Genomic DNA, 18974 nt, shown 5'->3' on the forward strand with positions numbered 1-18974 from the left:
ACATAAGCACTTTTAGGGAGCTTTTTCCCAAAAGAGAGAAGGGCTTCCAGTACATCACTTCACCCAAGAATGAGAACTGGCCAACTAATTAGTTTCTAAACAACCATGAGGCCCCATTTAACATGATACATCTTCTCGGCACACATGTGGGCATACTCACACACACACACACACACACACACACACACACACACTCTCCACCTGCAGATGACAGGGGACAGACGGTGTTGCTCTTGGGAAATTAGGCGACACTGTGGAGAGGTGCTGATGAGCCCCCACTAGCTGAGGGTCTTGGCTGAGGACAGGGCAGACCTCTGTTCTGCCCCTTATAATCTCACCGACCTCGCTGAGCCTCAGTTTCCTTACCTGGTAAAGCTCATTCACTGTCCACCCTCACTCAATCATTTATTCCCCAAATATTTTCTGACAGACACTATTACAGGAGCCAAAAATAGAACAATGAACCAGCCCAAGAAAGGTCTTGCTCTAGGGAGCTGACACTGTCGGGATGAAGAAACACCACTGCCCTCAGGGGGTGAGTGTATAACCCAAAGCTGGTGAGAATTACAACAATGGTTGCTGCCATTCATTGGATTCCTATCACTGCCAGGCAGAGATAAATTTTATATTCGTGGTCTAATTCAATCCTCACTTCAGTCCAATGAGACAGGGACCATTTAGAGAAGGGGACAACGGGAAACAGAGGCTAAGCAACTGCTCAAGGGCCTACAGCACACGCTGGTGGAGGCAGGGGTCGCACCCACAGCCAGCTCCAGCCCCAGGAACCGCACCGTCAGCTGCACTGCTGGCGTCCAGTCCGCACAGCCAGTGCCCCCGGGGTGCGCGTCCCTCTCCTGAGCCACTCAGGTACGTCTCAGCCTTCCCTCCCCGAGAGACCTCAGCTCTCCAGCTCCAGCCTGGGCTGTGAACACAACACACTTGTTGAATGAAGGCTGGCTTTTTAATTTGGCAGTTTAAAGCAATTAACGTCATTTAGTCAGGCGTGTTATTAAGTCAACATTCAAGGGAGGGTGTATCAGAAGTGAATATAACCAGGTTATATAAATACCAATTTACTCACTGTCTAAAATGTCACAGAACTTCATCATATGTCAAATATTTTCGTCCCTTTTATTTTTGCCTTTTACATTCAAAGATGACTCCATTCCTGTACACGACTCTCAGAACAAGCCTGTGGTGCGAGGAGTCCTGGGAGATAATGTCAGCAAAAACGTAGAGAAGAATTTACCAACACAGTGTGTCATTTCTGCCTCCTCTGATATCAGTGCAACTTCAGACTACTCCTGGCCATTCAGCTAAGTCCTCCTTGTTGTGTGCAGGGTTTGTGCTGGTATGAGTCCACTGCCTCTGCCAGACTGCACCCTCAAGTAGGGCCAGTAGCTCCTCCATCCCTCCCTCTCCCCCAGCGGACACCTGGTGCAGACAGGTGCAGGGCAACGGATGTTGATAGCATGGACAGACACTGGGACAAAATGAAAAGAAGAAGGAGCTAGAACCAAGCACCACCCATCTCGCAGTGGAACACACTGGGACGTGAGGCTGGGTTTGCCATCCTCGGGAACTGTACTGACACTCAGCACTTTGAGCTCTATCACGTGCAGGCCCAGGGAGAAGCAGTGAGCTGCCCCAGGTCCCGGAGCTCAACAGCACCAGGCCAGAGCTAGAACCTGGACTTCCAGACCCTGAGGCCAGGGCCCTGCTCTCTCCAGCCCGATGACTCTCTGGTCCAGCTATATCATGCCCAAACAACCAAAAGAAAAGGGAACCAAACTCAGAAAACCTATATCCAGGTGGTAAGAAGAGAAATGGGTAGAAGATGACAAAATTAATCTTCAAAAAACAAAAATCAGACATATATGAACATAATGGTCACGTTTGCATCTGGGAAGCGGTGGCCCTCCACCTGGCTCTTCCATCTCTAGCATCATGATCTTGGGACCAGTTTCCTCAAATGCAGCATGAGGTTGGAACACGAGTCGTGGGCTAGTTGTGAAGATGAACTTAAACTTAGAGGATCTCTTCACACACTTGTTCACTCACCAAACCCTGGTGAGGCATCTCCTTGCCCGTGTCCTGGCATGCCATGAAGGACAAGGCACCGTTCCTGGCCTCAGAAAGATGACCCTTGGTCAGAGAAGGAGCTGTGAAAACAAATAATTGCCCAGCAAATATAATAACAAATATCAGATGCAGTGGGTGTTCTAAGGAGGAGGCAGCCAATATAACATAGATGCAAAAACACTTTGTGAATTCTATAAGTGCTAAGCAAAATACCAGATGCTCTGAAAACCACTGCTCACCCTGGCTTTCCCAGACTTCCCTCTCCCACTCTCCTCCCTTCCTCTCACATTTCCTCCCCACTGCTCCCCATCATAGTGCCCCCAAATTGCCTCTACCTGGGCCTTACACATAGCAGAGCCCAGTGTAACACTCGGGACCAACTAAAGTGGCTGACAACGGGAAGAGGCAAAAGCAAACACAGTTAGGAGTACAGGCTTCACGTTCAGACAGCCCTGGGTTCAAGAATCAATGCCACCACTTATTAGCTACATGACGGTGGGTAAGTCGGGTAAGTCACATCACCTCCCTGAACTTAGGTGTCCTCCTCTAGAAAGTGGTGCCATCAGAGCATCTATCTCATGCACTTGTCGAGAAGGGGAAATGAAATTTACATGGAGAGCTTAGCCTATCATTATTATCATTAAAACACAGCTGTAGACTCAAAGATCAATGCTACACCTCCCAAAACAAAACTGAACTAGCCTACAATTCATCCTGGTAACATTTTGAGCACTGTTTTTAAACACATTTATTAGGCTGTGAAATCAATTTATTGGTCAGAGCCAGCCTTCTCAAATGGATAGAATAGAACAGAATACACTACAATATGGTAACGGAGTAGGGCAGAATAGTGTAGAACACAGCCTACTCGGATTGAGTGGAATACAACAGAATAGAGTACAAAATGCCAGACTGCACCACAAAGAATAAGGCTAAGTCATGTTTCATGAAACTTGTGTTTCACATGTAAGGTTGTGTGTAATGGGTCACAATGAAACATGTATTAATATTTCTTACTGTGGGCCACGGTCAAAAAAGTTTGAAATGCAGTGACTTAGAAAAAACAGTTTTGTGTCCAACAGGGCCCTGAGGGAGCAATTCTTGCGCCAGGGAGATTAGGAGAAGGCTTTTATGGGAAGCAGATGGTGTCTTTCATACTGATGTTCACTAAACAATTTTCTGTTAAAGGGCTAGTAACCACAGGTCTCAGCCACCTATTTGGTAAGAAGAAAAGCCATTGGTGACAGGTCAATAAATTTCTCTCCATCTCACAAATTGGCCACTTGAACTGTGCTCAATGATTTCTAAATAAACTGCTTCTTCAACAATCAGACGTGCATGTGGGTACCTTTCGACCTAAAAGATAACATGTCTGACTTGTTCCATGCACGCCACCCACGCTAAGGGAGGCTGGACCTGGTCCCAGCCCATGTTTCTGACCTGGTTTGGGGGTAGAGCAGCCTCAGCCTCTGGCCCAGGACAACACAGACCCCATGCACACAGATACGCAAGCAAACCACAGTGGGAAGACGTGCACAAGCCAGAAGGAAAGGGAGGGAATGTCTGGGTCTCCTTAGGGAAAGCCAGAAGCCGTCCCACAGGTGAGATGTAGACAGCATCTCTCAAAGTGTGGTCCATGGATCACCAAATCAGAATCATCTGAGATGTCTGTTAGCATGCAGATTCCTGGGCCCTGGGCCAAGCTTACTAAGTCAGAGTCTCTTGGGGTAGGCCTCTCAAACAATGCATTTTAACAAGCTCCCCAGGTGACATTTCTGCCTGCTAAAGCCTGACATCCTGTAGAATCAGGGTTCAGCAGACAGACAAGGGCGACAGGATCAGCAGCGTAGATGGGGCAATGACATGGGCACAGACACAGGCTTGACACGGCTGGATGCATGTGGGGATGCCAGCAGTGTGCTGTCACTGGAGCACTCAGAGTGAGGACGGAAAAGGTGGCTGCCACAGCAAACAGATTTGGGCACCCAACGCAGCTCTGCACACCTCATTGAGTATTCAATGGATGTTTGCTGAAGCAGGAAGGAAGGAAGTGAGGTAAGGAAGGAAGAAGAAAATATGTCCAACATTTGGCCAAAAGCAAACCTCTTCTTGTGAGTCTGTTAAGATAGCTAAAGATTTTCCCAAACCACACTATTCTACTTTAAATGAAGCATTTGATCATTTGAACCTCTGTGGTAGAAAAGGGGAAGGTTGGAGGCCTCAGGTTTCCAGATGGGGTATTAGTACTGAATAAACACTTGACTAATTGTTCTGTCTCCTACAGGCTTCACTTTTATAGATAGTGTTAAAGGGGAATGCTCCCTGACAAAACACTGGGACAAAATATTTTGGCTGTTAGAAAGAGATACATTGAGGGAACACTTTCTCTAGGTGAAACTCAGGCTTAAATGCATTTTAATCACAGGAGAGGTTGCAAACACACCCAGGCAACTAGAGCACATTTTCAGTGGAGCCCAGCCAGGAGCTTTGAAAGGCATGGGATGGGGAGCAGACAGGTCATAGGGCCTGGGGCTGCCTCTCTGTCCTCCAAGGAACCCACATGGAACATTTCCTTCCCTCTGTGGCCTCAACACCCTGATGCCTGAGCAAGGGCCGGGGGCTGGGAGTCAGGACTGCAGAATTCAGGGCCTGGCCCCCTCCTGATTCACTGTGAGACCTGGGGCACATCCCTGAGCCCCCCCACACACAGTTATTTCCTACAGTCTGCCCCTCCCCCCGTGAAGCCCTCTCATTCCGTTTCAAACGGGTAGGCCAGGCTCGACAGCGGGTGGAAAGTGGGCATCACATCCCGCTCACTGCAGGAGCACACGGGTGCTCTGCTGAGCAGAGGTCACGGCCTCCGCAGAGGAGTCACGTCCCAGGGGGGAGCTAGATGCAAGTCTCCTCCGAAAGCCTAAAGCACAGTACAGTACTCTGCTGGGTCCTGATATTCGGGGGCAGCAAAAGCTGGAGCAAAATGTCTTTTGAGAAAACCACCCCCCCATTAAATCCATATAATTCCCACTTCCCGGGAGCTGCCCTGTCCCCCTCCCAACTCAGGGGGGCTGCACTTGGTGCAGGCTCTCAGTGCATCCTCGGGCTGGACCTAGGGAAGAGAACAGGCGATTGTACTGCAGGATGCAAATGCAAATGAAAATAACCCAAACTCGCTTCATGGCCTCTCACAAGGATTTCCTCCTGCGTGAAGGTGCCGACACAGCCCGTGCAGGGCGCAGCTGTGAGGTCACCCCAGGAATGATCTGTGGACGCTGCAGGTATGTTGCAGTGGGCAGAGGAGACGCAGCTCCCAATAGCCTACAATGCACAGGCTCAGAAATCCAGTCCCAGTGATGTAAACAAATAAATAAAAAGAAGCCCCTCACTGAGAAGGGGAGATCACACTCAGCAAACACCACGCACACATCTTAATGCTGGCAGGGCCTCAGAGAAGGCCAGGTCAAGTGCACCCCCACGTAAAGGTAGAGGAAACAGAAATTAAAATTCACATTTCTCCCCAGTATCACTGGGAATGTGGCGTTCAAGTGCTTTATGGAATTAGCTGCAGCAGCTTCCTAATTGCCTTTGCCGAGCTGCCTCCCCCAGGTTGATGGTGGTGGCTGCGGCGGCCCCATCAGTCTCGCTTGGTGCTCCTCGTGCACCCGCCCGGCACTGCGGTGCTCCCGTGGCAGCTGCTCAGCTTGGCGCTGCAGAGGCGCTGGGACCCCTAAGCCCAACTGGACGCTTCTGGGGGAGATTCAGCCGTGCTTCCAGGGTGCTAACCCAGTGGGGCAGGGATGCCTCCCAAGGGAAGGAGGGGTCACCCGGCTGGAAGTGAGGACCAGCTAGCTCTGCTGTCTGGCAGTCTCTGCTGGCACTGAAAGGGTTGTGGGCAAGGGACCTGCCTGCAGGGTTTCAGGGCTGGATTACTGTAGCTGAAAGGCAGCCCCCACTTTTTGCGGCATGCACGCCCGATGCTGGGGTGTTGGAGGATAAATGGGAAAGGGATATGAAGGAACTAGTGATCTGCCTGTGATCGCCAGCGTTCTTATTTCCATCACTTATGTCCTGCGGGAGAGGACAAGGAAATGCCTGGGCTCTGCCATTCCTTCCTTTGTTTATCTGTCCTGCCTGCCACACAAACAAGCCCTGAAGCCCACCCCACAGACAGCTCTGTACTAAGTGCCAAAGGCAGACCCTCTCCAGATCAGAAAGCCTGCCCTGGGGGAATTTAAGGTCTAGCTTAGCAGCCCCCTTCTCACCCCTCCCCCCTCACCACAGAAGGAGATAAGGGGTCTGCAGGATATCACACATCCCCAGATTCCCAGACCTACCAGGGGCTGCCAGGCTCACTCCATGCAAAACAAAATTGATCGCAGTGGGTCCAAGAGCTGTGGGCTTCACACTACTGTCAATTGTGAAGAAAAACAGAACTGTGGCTTCACCAAGAGAAAAAAATAAGCACCAAAAAAACATCTAGCAAAGATAGTCCAAGAATGGGAATACCAAAAACAGAAGAGCCAAAACTTACTGGGCACTTCCTGGGTGTCCAGTTCTGTGCTAAGACTGTCACATGCCTCCACACCTAATCCTCGCCGTGACCCCATTTCACAGGTCAGCAATCCGAGGCCCCAACATGAAGCTAAGAAGGGTCCAGCTGGATCTCAAAGCCAGATCCATCCGGTCCCAGGGTCCCAGAGCCCAAGCTGGCTCTTCCACACACTACAATATCACCCACTACCATAATGGGGAACACACAAAAGGATACTTCACCAAATTCAATTAGATTTTCAGAAAGGCATCTTTGAAGTCAGAGCTCATGAGGGGAGGGCTGACCCTCAAAGGAAACTATAAGACAAGCAGCATAATTTTCTTATAACAAAAGGAAGAAGTATAGAAAGCTAAAGAGAGAACTCACCGGCCCTCCCCTCACTCCAGCTCTTGCACCTTTTAAATGCTGTGTTGTGAAGGCAAATGACAATGCACCAAGCAACAAGACCAAGAATTCTACTGGGGAAAAGATTAAGGGCAGGAAAGAAGTTTACGCCAAACGCCCTGATGAGCCAGTATCATAATCAGACGAAGGCATGGGACTAAAGGCTGGTCCTAGGAAATACCCGAATGCCTTTCCTCTGACTCCCGCTCCCACCCGGGCTCCTAAGCTGGGATTCGCGGCACTCTAGCTCCAAGCCGACCACTTGGAGCCATGCAGCCTTGGGCAGAGTTTCATTCTCTGCCTCAGTTTCTGCATCTCTAAAATGGAGATGATAACAGAACTTACCTCAGGGGTGGTTGTGAGAAATCAAACAATGTATTATAAATAAGGCATAAAATGCAAATCAAGCACCTGCATCATTATTATTATGACTACTTCCTAAGAAGCCCTTGCAGGGCTGAGTCATGGGTAGAGGTCTCCAAACAAGGCCTCCAGATGGCCTGATGTTAACTGCCCTCCAGGTGGACAAATTGCTCTACCAGCCAACGCTTCCTAGTGTGTGGTAGCAACTCCTTGGGAATAACAATAACAATACAACAGTCCACCTTTTCTAAACACCTCCTATAAGCCCCTTTCTGCCAAGCATCCTGCATGCATTTTCTCCTTTGGGCCTCTTGACTCCACCCTAAAACTTAGTACCATTTTGTCCATTTAATAGATAAGAACACAGGCTCAGCAACTGACTTGTCAGCATTATGCGACTAGTCAGCCATAGCATCCGGATTCAAACCCAGATTGCCCTCACTCAGATTCAGACTCTCAACTCTACAAAATTCTGCCTTCCCAAGACCGACGCCTCTCTTAAAAGTAGATTTTTAAGTCAATCCTCTGATTTCTTTCTAAGTCTATATATTTTCCCTATCATTCATAGGGCATTTGTTTCAAGCAAAAAACTGAAAACCTTGCTGTTCAAGTAGAAAATCCAGCTATGGCTCTATAATTCTGAAATTCCTGTTCTGGAAAATGTGTATCATTGGCTTTTTTCAAAAGATTAGTGAGCTGTGAGCTCTCTCCTGAGAGGATTACATCTTATTTCAAGGCGACCAGGTGACTCCTGATGTTCTGAAATACTCAACGTTGGCCACAGATCCTGGGATTTTAAATTAGTTACCAGTATTTATTAACAAAGGGAAATAGCCCATGTATAAAAAATACACACACATACATACACAAATACCTTTTATTGGATGCCTAAGAGTGATCTGCCTGAAGTGTGCCGTCTGAGTTGCTATGCAAATTCTATATTATGAACGCAAATGACAGCAGCATTCCAACAGGGGCCCCAGCCAAGGCTGAGAAGAAAGAATATTCAAACTTTAGCAATACCATCCCAGAAGTCAAATGACTATCATTTATGTCAGTGGGGCAAAAGTCTATGCCCACTGAGCTGTCTGCACATAATGCAATCATATTGCACTAATAGATGTTTTGCTAATAATGGAAACCAGTAGGAGGCTGAGAGTAAAGCTGTATGTTATGACTTGCGGCCGAAGATTATCTGCATCCAGTGAATTTACTGCCTTCCACACCTATTGTTCTTTTACAATACTTTCCACCTCTGCCTCAACAAGTACAATGGAAAAGGCGTTGTGGATGGTACAGGTACAAAGAGCCAGATGTCTGCCCTATATTTCCAAGTTTCACCTTGCTTTGCAAATTACAGTTCAATGTTACAGCAAGAGCAAACTTTAATCCTACAACCTCCCAGCTTTCCTGTGCAAGGGACAAGATTAGGAGGATTTGAGAAAGAAAAAAAAACAAAAACTACCTCCCTGGGGATGTATAATAAACGCTTTTGTCATTCATTGTGATCCATCACATCAAACGTGCATGATATACACTACCGTAATTTTATGAACTCATCATGGGATCAAAGTAACAAAAATTCGAAGAGTCTCTCTTGTTTGTTAATAATGAAATGGGACAATATGAAAGAGAGAGTAGCCAGAGAATTAAGGATCCCCACACGCCACACATTGTTCTAAACAACTAAAAGCCGGGTGTGGTGGCTCGCGCCTATAGTTCCATCTACTTGGGAGGATTGCTTGAGGCAGGAATTCAAATCCAGCCTGGGCAACACAGCAAGACCCCATCTCTAAAAATAAAGAACAACAACAATAATAAGAATAATAATAATAATAAACAACTGGAATGCTGTCCAAGAGGGCATTTGGATTAGGGAGTACTGGTAGCTGGCTTCTGAACGTGCTCCCACAGCAGGGCAAATGGCTGGGTGTGCTGGGTTTTCCTGGGCTGGTGTAAAGGGCCTCACTCTGAGCCATGGGGCAGAGGCAGCCACTTCCTCATCCTGACCCACTGCCCAGATAGTAGGGTGAAGGAGGGAGGAGGTAAGGCAACCCCGAATCCTCAGGCAACAGGTTCCTCTGGGCATCTCCCCCCAACCCTCAGGAGAAGGAAGCTGATCTCAAGGGGAAGAGTACACATCCTTACAGAGGCTGCAGCCACTGTGGCCCTCCTGCTGCTCGAAAGTATCCCCACCAGGTGCCAGGTGGGGATCACCTCCCTACATGCCAACACCTGGCACTCACCCGTTTATGAACTTGCTCATTCATGAAGTCCATACAATATGTATGGATACAGGCCCCACAGATGCTCAGTGAAGGTTACCTGAATAGCTTCTTTTTGTATATTGCAACCAGTAATGACACAGCAACTCACTGGCAGGAGCCTTTGATGCGCTAGGCACTGTGCTAAGTGCTTTGCATAGGTTATCTCATTTCAACTTCATCACATCCTAGAAGATAGAAGGTATTGGTCTCCTTTCCCATTTAAGGATACAGGTTCAAAAATGTTAAACTTCAAGGTGACTCAGCCAGGAAATGGCAGATCTGGGACTCAGAACCAAGTCCATCTGACCCTAAGGGTGTGTCCTCCCAGCTGTTATCCCACGCTTTGTTTCTGAATGAATGTCCCAGATGTTATCTCCTTTAATACTCCCAAACACTGTGAGGTAGAGAAATGCAGGGTTATTCACACTTTTTTTTCAAATAGGAACTGACATCGAAAAAGATCACACAAAAACGAGGGAATATAGCCACCATGGCCAGGTGTGCAGACTCTGGAAGCCGAGCTCAGTCACCTTGGGAAGGCTGCTTATGTTGTGCAAGCCTCAGCTTCTGAATCTGTAAAATGGGATGAATGGTAGTCCCTGTCTCGTTAGGTTGCTGGAAGAACTTAACGGGATGACAAATGTAAAGTGCTTATCACAGTACCTGGAATGCAGAAACTACAGAGTGAATGCTACCTGTTTTTACTTTTAGATTAAGCAATTTGCCCAGAGCCACGCAGGAAATGCATACAGAAAAGATAAAAAGACAGATGCCACTGCTGTAGGCCAGTGACCCTTCCTTGAACAACAGTGCATCTCCAAAGATGTGCACCTCTGAAAATGTTCCAAGCTCTCGACCTATTACTCATAAAATAAGAAAATGATTTCACTGGAGACAGAACAGAGGTGGGTAAAGGAAGCCTCCTAGACTGAATGGGGCTGAGAGCATGAGCTACCCAGCAGGAAAGAAAGCAAGCCAAAATGAGGCCAGCCTGTCCCACAGGAGGTTTAGCCAGGGCCCCGTACTTGGTTTCATGCTCTGCTGTCACCATGCTGAAATTCTTAATAATTCTTAATAATTTTTAACGAGGGGCTCTGCATTTTGCACTGGGCCCCATAAATTATGTAGCCAGTCCTGGTCTCAGCAAATCCTAAATTTCCAACTGCCTACAAAATTCCAGACACTGGATAAATCTGTGCCTGGTAGACTGAATGACTGTCCTAGTGCCCTGGTTCCCTCTCTCAAGCCAGCCTCTCTAGCAGCCCAAGAGGATGAGAACAGTCTTCCTCATCAGCAGGCAGCATCTGGCATGCTCTGTTGTGAGCAGCATGCACTTTTATTGGCACTCACACATGCACACACGTAGACACACACACGAGCTTAATAAGTATAATGGTAACAACATAAGCAAGCCCCAAATATCGACTGGCAGTTGTTTCACCTACAATGGATAACTTGAGGTGTGTTTTGTGAATCCATAGCATTTATGGCCTTGCCTACCTTGCCTGTCCAGATCATTTACATGGATAATAGCCCCTTTAACCTTGGGAGGGTACTGTTTTCCAATAACAAGTGCCAAAATAAATACTCTGAAGCTCACAAAGTGAAGGAACGGCCATCTATTTCTTGTCAAGAGATGATGCTCTACTTTCCAATATGGCCTTGAAATGTGCACTAATAGTCCAGCTCCTGAGTTGTTTATTTTCATAATCTTGATTTGGGGTAACTGGGAAGCTATGCAACATATAAATTTAATACACCTTATAAATGAAATGCCTTACGTAAACAGCCTTGGAAGGAGTGCCCAAGGAGTGCTGTTCAAAGCAAATGGAAATTGAAATGTTTACCATTTATTAGACATGAACTGGACTCTTTTCAAAGTTGTGTTTGTAAAGTAACTTTCTTCTGAAAAGTAGACATGCTGGCTACACACATAGAAAACCCCTAAAGGCCCCGCCTCCCCCTTTCATCCTCCCACCCCCCACTTCCTATCTCGAAAAAGAAAAAAAAGAAAACCCCTAAAACACATCAGCTACACAAATGCCTAATATGCCAAGGGTGAGTTGTAGCAACCCAGAGGATTGGGCTGTAGAGGGGTCTTGGAGTCCGGCTTTACATTATAGGAACAACAGCCTCAGATGGGGAATGCTGGTCACTAAATACGCAGTAAAAAAATCACAAGAAATGTGGCACCCTCCTCTTCCTCATATCATTTTCTTCCGTTGAAGGAGAAGCTAAGTTTTGTTTAATGGACCAAAGAGAGCTGATAAAGATTCTACCAGTTTTGCCAGAAGCCTGACATTAGGAACTTTTCTTCTCATTGAATGATACACAAAAGCTTTGCAGCAGTCACTCGAGATGAAACACAGGCCATTACATCTCTGGTATAAAAATTGCATTAAAAGCTCATATGCTAATTCATAGGCTGGTATTTTATAACATCTATTTGATTTTTTTGCTCAGTCTCAGTCATAGAAGTCAAATCACAGTGGTCCAGGGAACACACAGTCTGCTAAAATTCTCTGTCTGGAAGATGCTGCGGGTCTCAACTCAGAAGGCTGTTTTGATGAGCTCTGTGATTACAAAAGATGTGGGCGGGGGGCGGGGTGGGGGGAACTCCTGAAATAAATGCTGCTCACTTCTGACAGAGGATGTGTGCTTGGGTAAAGAAAAAGCCCATCTGCTGGCATCTATGATGGCAAATCTGGATTAATGGCAGACCTGAAAAAAAGATACGCTTCTTTAAGTAAGCCCAACACACCAAATCATTTATCGATCAATGTAAGTGGGAGCACTGAACACAAACTGAAGATCAATCAGAGACTGAAAAAGGCTAAAATTCCAAACTTCTACTTGTGAGAATATGTGCTTCAAAATTCAAAGAGAAAGGCCGCAAGTGCCAGGGGGGTAATGGTTTTGCATTTATTTTACTTTCATTCATCCTGATATTTGGCCATGTCTTCATCAAAAACTTGAAACACTAACCATGCTTGCCCAAGCCCGATGGACTTCATAATTATCCGGTGGTTTGGTATTCATGTGTTTGCCTAAAAATCACATTAGTATTAGAATTAATTAATTAAAATCAGCATGAGATCACCATACTGGTCAATCAAAATTATAACCACATTGTAACAGAAACCTGAAGTTTGCCTCCAACCAGAAAACCATGCCTCTGTTCTCATTTTCCCTTAATTTTGGCTAGCATCTGTCAATCTCCTGAGCAACAGAGGCAGCAGCAGTTCCTAATGAGAGAAAAGGCAAAGCAGAAATGTATCTGGCAGAAAAGAAATGTTAAGAAAGAGAAAAAGAAGGAAAGAAAGAAAAAGCAACAATGAACAAAAGAGGCTCAGACAAACACTTAGCAAGTGACTGTGTGTGAGTGCCGTTACATATATGCATAAGATGCACGGACTGAACGCCCCCGGCTCTGCTACCATCCTGGTGATTGGAATAATGAGACCAAGACACTGCCCTGAAAGATTGAAAACTATCATTTCAGAGATTTTAAGACTTTTAAAAACAAAAGGAAAAGCGGAGGAAAAGTCCAGTAACTTGAAATGATGCCATGAATTAGAGCATCGGCACCACAGGTTGAAAGCATTTATCATTGGGGATGCCAAGTAACTGTTTATCCAACAAAAATGTGAGTGAAATAGCGCCTCCCCATAAAAGCAATCTGAAGAGTGTCAGGCTTCCCACAGGCAGCACGGCACTGCTACCCAATTCCTGATAAGTGAATACACCTATTTAATTATTTAAAAGTCCATCGATTTCCACATTGATGAAAAGTCATAATTATAAAAATGGCTTAAAGAACCAACCTTTTACTTTGCTGACTCTGTCCTGTGGAAAGAGACATCAACTTTATGTATTAAAATCGCCCTCTCAGTAAATAGTTGATAACACAAAAACCTGGTTGTGCATTCTAAGACGGGCATGCATGGTAAGTGCTGCATGAGGCATCCGAGGTAGATGTCAATTCTTTTCTAGCATTACTGGTAGAGACACACATTACCTGTATTTCCTCTGTGTGTTTACCATCATGATTCTGGAAAATGTAATTGGAACCCTTCATTCCTATGAACTCCAGTTCCCTGAATGCAGGTCTAAATGGAATGAAAAACCAAGCTCCCCTACCGAATTCTCCCTAAGGACAATGAAACGAGAATGACGCCAGATTAATGCCTTTTATTGTGATTGTTAGAGGTGCGGAGCCCTTGAGTTTAACAGCCTAGGTTCCAAGACCTACTAGAATGCTTCTCTCACTGAGTCCTAAAAAAATATATAAAGGTAATGAAACTATGCCTCCCCAAAAGAACCCAAACAAAACGCATTCTTTGGGGGAAATGAAGCAAGATAGAGGCAGCTGAATACTGGCAGAATATGTCAAATAAGAAAGTTAATTAAAAGTCAAAGTGAATGGAAACCCCTCCAGAATCTGCCTGCTTAGGAAGGCACACAGCACCACACCCACACTTCCCTTCCAGGGGCCTGCCATTCTCTAACAATACCTCAAACCCCTCAAGATTAATTTCAGCTCCAACACACAAGTCTCACAATCTTCTACTCTGTACTGAGAACAGACGACTTCGTTAAAACAAGGCTTATTGCATTTTATAAAATCAAAAATATCTTCTATATAAGGAACTAATAGGCTGCTATTCCTGTGCTCAGCAAAGACAAAAAGAAGAAAAAATAGGGAAAGTCTGGCATGGAATACCTAATATGTCATAATAAGCTAAAGTAGTGAAAGCCACAGTATTAAACACAGAAACAAATGATGAAACATTCTTTCTGAAGCCCTGACAATGGGGTACATTGTTAAATGTTTGTGTTTACATTGATGAAGTCACTAATAATACTGCTACCTCAAATTATATTATCTAATAAAAACATATACAAAAATGGCAGTTTTTCCAGTCTCCAAACACCTTAAAATAGATGGCCAGTTATTATTTAACTTATATTCACAATAAGTACTTTATAAAGTTTATGGCTTATTGCAAAAATGACTAAACTCCCATTCTAAAAATGAACATACTACATTGATTCACAACATGAAGTGTCAATTAGAGAAACTACATAAAATACATAAAATTATATGGTGGTACACGGTATACCTTACTTAACTAAAAATCAACTTTAAACGTGCATGCCTTAAAAGTGCAATTACAGTCTATTACGCAACATAGTATTGTCACCTTTGAGTCCCCTTAATACAGTGTTAATGCATTTTCCAACCAAATTTTCTAACTCATTTTGAAAGCATCTTAATTATTAAGGACGCAGTGATGTGACAGAAGGGTACACAGAGTTTTGACTTAGAGGAGTAATTTCTCAAGCAAATGGCCAGAAACTTGAAAATAAACAAGAGAGGGGCAATTACCTCCCTGCTTTTCCAAATGATGCTATGTCTCCTACACTCTGAGCACCTCAGATCTTTTCCTGTTCATACTCTGAACTCTCTCAGCCAATGTTCTTTGCTAATTTTAAGAATACAGCCACATTTAGTGGGGCAATACACCAAGATAGCCAAAAGAGATCTGAAGAATGCTCCCCAAGTTGTTTAACATGTCCTACCCATCACTCACGAGAGTCCTTGTCAAACAACACAAAGCCATGGATATTCCAGGACCCCCACAGCAGAGGCAGCAAATTATTGCAATCCAAGTGCAAGGGCAGATACCCACCCTGGAACCTAATGCCAAGCCACACCTCACCTTCCCCTCACATCAGATTACAAAATGCCAGGCAGCAGCAAGAAATGACAACAAAGCCATAAACAGCTGGAAATAATTACACAATTGTCAAGCTGCAAACATGACAAAAGCAAAGCAAGGCTACTGAATTCACTATCAGAAAGGATGCTGATGAGAAGGTAAGAGAAGCATTTTAGCTGTTTCCAATTTGCTGTTATAGAGTAGCCAATAATAGGGTTGATGGGGTTTTGTGTGTGTGTATGTTAACTTCAGAGAGAAGGAAAAAACGTATTTCATGTGCTCCTACAAAATATGAGATAAAAGGTTTGTAAGCACAACCAAAAAAACATTCACAGGCTCTGAAGAGATTCTTTCAGAGTTGCTACAACTACAACATGCAAATGAGAAATATTTCTTTAAAGTTACACAAACATTCTTGTCTTTAAAAACATAAGGAAAATACACAGGCAATGCCACAATCCAGAACTCTTCACATAAAACATCTGACACATGGGCAAAATGCCAAAGCAGAATATGGACTGATCCGGATTAAAAGAATACTAGGGAAAGAGGCAATTCCTATAAGCTCTGAGGTGGTTCCCAGGTATATAAATTATCATCTTCCATAAAAGGCATACTGTAGCCTCAAGTTTTTATCAATTGTCTATAATTCAATGAACTCCTTCCCAAAAAACAGAGTCAAGCAAACCATCTTTCCATGGTTTCAAGGAATATGGCTACTGGCAATTTTTAAGCCAAAATAACTTCTGTCATTCCATTGTGGGCTGACGCTTTATTACGATATTTGGATTTCAAGTGACAAACTGTTTCATATAATGTCCCCAAAAATGCTACTCTCTGAAGTGGAATGCCATAAATAAAATACGTACTTGGTTACCAGGCAGCATGCATAACACATATGGTACATTGGCCCAAAAAACACATTTAAAAATGCTTAAAAGTTAACAATTTAAGCTGTTTGTACCCATTTTCAGAGAATAATCCCCTAAAGGCCAATTTTATTTTTGATCATCAAGAGAATATTTCAATTAATCCCGCTGATTTACTAACTTGAAATTATTTTAACCCCTCTAATTTCTCCTCCCCATCCCATTTTTTTCTTTATTTCTTGGAGGGGAGAAGGAAGGACCACATATCTCACAATGTAATTTTAAGCATAATGCTGCCTGTTTGAATTAAAATTGATGCAGCTTCTGATAAAAGCCTAATAATCAATTCTCCATTCTCATTACTCTCCAGAATTATATGAACGCAGACCAATTTCTTAAGTTTGTGGACTACTCTCATAGGTTATTACCCAGCAGTGCAGCTGAGTGGAAAGATAACCACATTCATTCTCCTTATCTGTAATGATGTAATGCATCCCAGCCCTGGGTCTAGATGATTGGGGAATAATGGGATTGTACAACTGCAGGGATGACAAACAATAGTGCAGCGTCTTTCTCTGACACTGAACCCCACGCCTCCAATGCAAGGTGAAAGGCATCATAAAATAGGCACTGAGTCTGCCCCTTGGACGAAGTTAGCATTTTTGGCCGAGGGAGCATCTGCTCTCGCACGGAAGCAGCAATACCGACACTGAGAGGAGAGCCATGCAAAAACACTCAGTTTCCGAGCCCCAGCCAGGACAGTGCGAGTGAGTATCCTGCTTTTCTTTGTGTTTAGAAGCAAGTGTCATCTAAAAATAACCGGTTGGTAGGGAGAAGTCACTGCACAGTACAATGCCAAGAAACCGGGGAATCAGAGACTCCCCTGATAACTGACGCTGCTCCGGGCTCACGTTTGTTTGGAAAACTAAAACTGCCTCCATTTTCTGTGCTGGAAAAATCATCGTTTCCTGCCACCACTGAAACCTTACCTTTTGCAGAAGCTGGGAGCCGGAGTACTTAGCAGCAATGGATTTTATCTCCCCACCAAAAGCCGAGGCCCAGAGCTTCACCCTACAGGGAGAAAGGGCACAGGGAAAAATGTAACACTCGTTTCACAGTCAGCACGCACGCACACGCACGCATGGGGCTGTGGCTGAAGGAGCAGGGCGATATAACATTAAAGAAAAGAAAAAAAAAAAGATAGAAAAAGCGCCTTAGCAGAAACTGCTAGCACCAAACTGCAGAGCGCAGCGCGGGAGGGGGCCCGAGGAGGGTCACAGAGTTCAGACTGCGCAAAGTCTCCCAGGCTCTCTAAAAAGACAACCGGGTCTCATTTGGGTTATTACCTGAGGACTCGACCATTACTTGGCAAACACCAGTCAGAGGAAATCCACCCATCCCCCTCCCAAAAGAGAAGTGGGGAGACAAGATAACCAAGAGGGGGTAATTAAGCGGCCCATGGAAGTTGGATTCAGTAAACAGGCTCCAAAGTTGGTGCTGTCACCAGAGGTGAGCATCTCCAGGTCTCACGCGCCAACCTGAGGGAAGGGGGAAGAAGATCCCACCCCAGCCTCGCCGCCCCGTGCCGGTCCGGAAAGGCAGGTGCGAGCGGCGAGGCCGACGCCCGCCGCAGGTCCTGCCCACCCGCACCTGCAGGCGCCCAAACTTGGGCACAGTGGGGTCGCGGGCGGCCGAGTCCCCTCCCCGCGCAGCGCAGGACCCGGCACTTACACCGAGAGCGGTATCTGCTGCTCCGAGCGCACCATGTCCCCCAGCGCGGCGTAGAGAAGCGCGGCGGCTAGGAGCGCCGAGGCCCCCCGGGACGCGCGGCGCTGCGAGCCCGGCCCGGCCATGCTGGGCTCCCTCCGACGCGCCGGCGGCGGCGGCGGCGGCGACGAGAGCGGCCGCGGGGAGCTGCGCTGAGCGCGCGGTGGGCGAGCGCGCTGGGCTGCCTGCTCCGCTCCGCGCCGCCCCGCCTGCCTCTCGCGCGCCGGGCTCACTTGGGGAGCAGAAAAAGGAGCGGGTAGGGGGGCGGAGAGGAGGAGGGAGGGGAGGGAGGTGGAGAGGGAGGCGGGAGGAGGAGGAGGCAGGGAGACGCGCCTGTGGCAGCGGCGGCAGCCCGGCCCCGCCTCGGCGGCCCCGGGAGTCCGGCGGGCCGCGGCGGGAGGGCGGGAGGCGCCGCGCGGGCGGGGACTCGCAAACTCCAGTGTCCTTGGCCGCGGCGGAGCGCGCCCTGCCCCGCCCGGCCCACTGCGGCCGCTGAGTTCTTTACAACTCCGCAGTCCGCCACCGCGGGCGCGACTCTCGTGCTGGCCCCGGGCCGGCCCCGGGCCCCCGTGACCCGAGCCAGGGTGGGGGTTGGGGGCGCAGGAGGGAGGCCGAGGGCCGGGCGCGGCGCTCCGCACTTTGCCAGTGGCGGCTGCGAACGGGCACCGAGCGCCCAGTCCGTCCCCGGGCCGGGCGGGTCTGGGGCAGCGGGGTTGGGTGCTGCGGAGCCCGGAGGTGGTGCGACCCCCACCCCCGCCGCACAATTTTCCTGAAGGAAGGAAGCGAGGGAAGAAGCAAAAGTCTGAGGAAGTAGCTCGGGCTCGCGGCTGCTGACGGGGTCGCACGTGGGGCAGAACGGGCTGGAGGTGGGACCGGGGGCTCCGGGGCTCTGGCGTGGGCACTGCTGCGTGACTGCCCGCAGCCGCTCCTCCGGCCGCGGCGCCCAACAGGGGAGAAGGCACGGAGGGCG

At 47.1% G+C, this 18974-nt stretch overlaps 1 protein-coding gene across 1 annotated transcript in view; it reads right to left on the bottom strand.

Annotated features, from left to right (window-relative positions):
- CACNA2D3 (calcium voltage-gated channel auxiliary subunit alpha2delta 3) overlaps positions 1-18216 on the bottom strand; it is an 806837-nt gene extending 788621 nt beyond the window's left edge. Inside the window, exons 1-2 of the mRNA XM_045529969.1 lie at positions 17969-18216; positions 17227-17308 (exon numbers count right to left, since the gene is read on the bottom strand). Of these exons, the coding sequence (XP_045385925.1) occupies positions 17227-17308; positions 17969-18090 (204 nt within the window). The 5' untranslated portion in view covers positions 18091-18216. The remainder of the gene's footprint in view (positions 1-17226; positions 17309-17968) is intronic.
- Between the last annotated feature and the right edge of the window lie 758 nt (positions 18217-18974).

This window comes from Lemur catta, chromosome 18, assembly GCF_020740605.2.
Source record: "Lemur catta isolate mLemCat1 chromosome 18, mLemCat1.pri, whole genome shotgun sequence".
Classification (NCBI taxonomy): Eukaryota; Metazoa; Chordata; class Mammalia; order Primates; family Lemuridae; genus Lemur; species Lemur catta.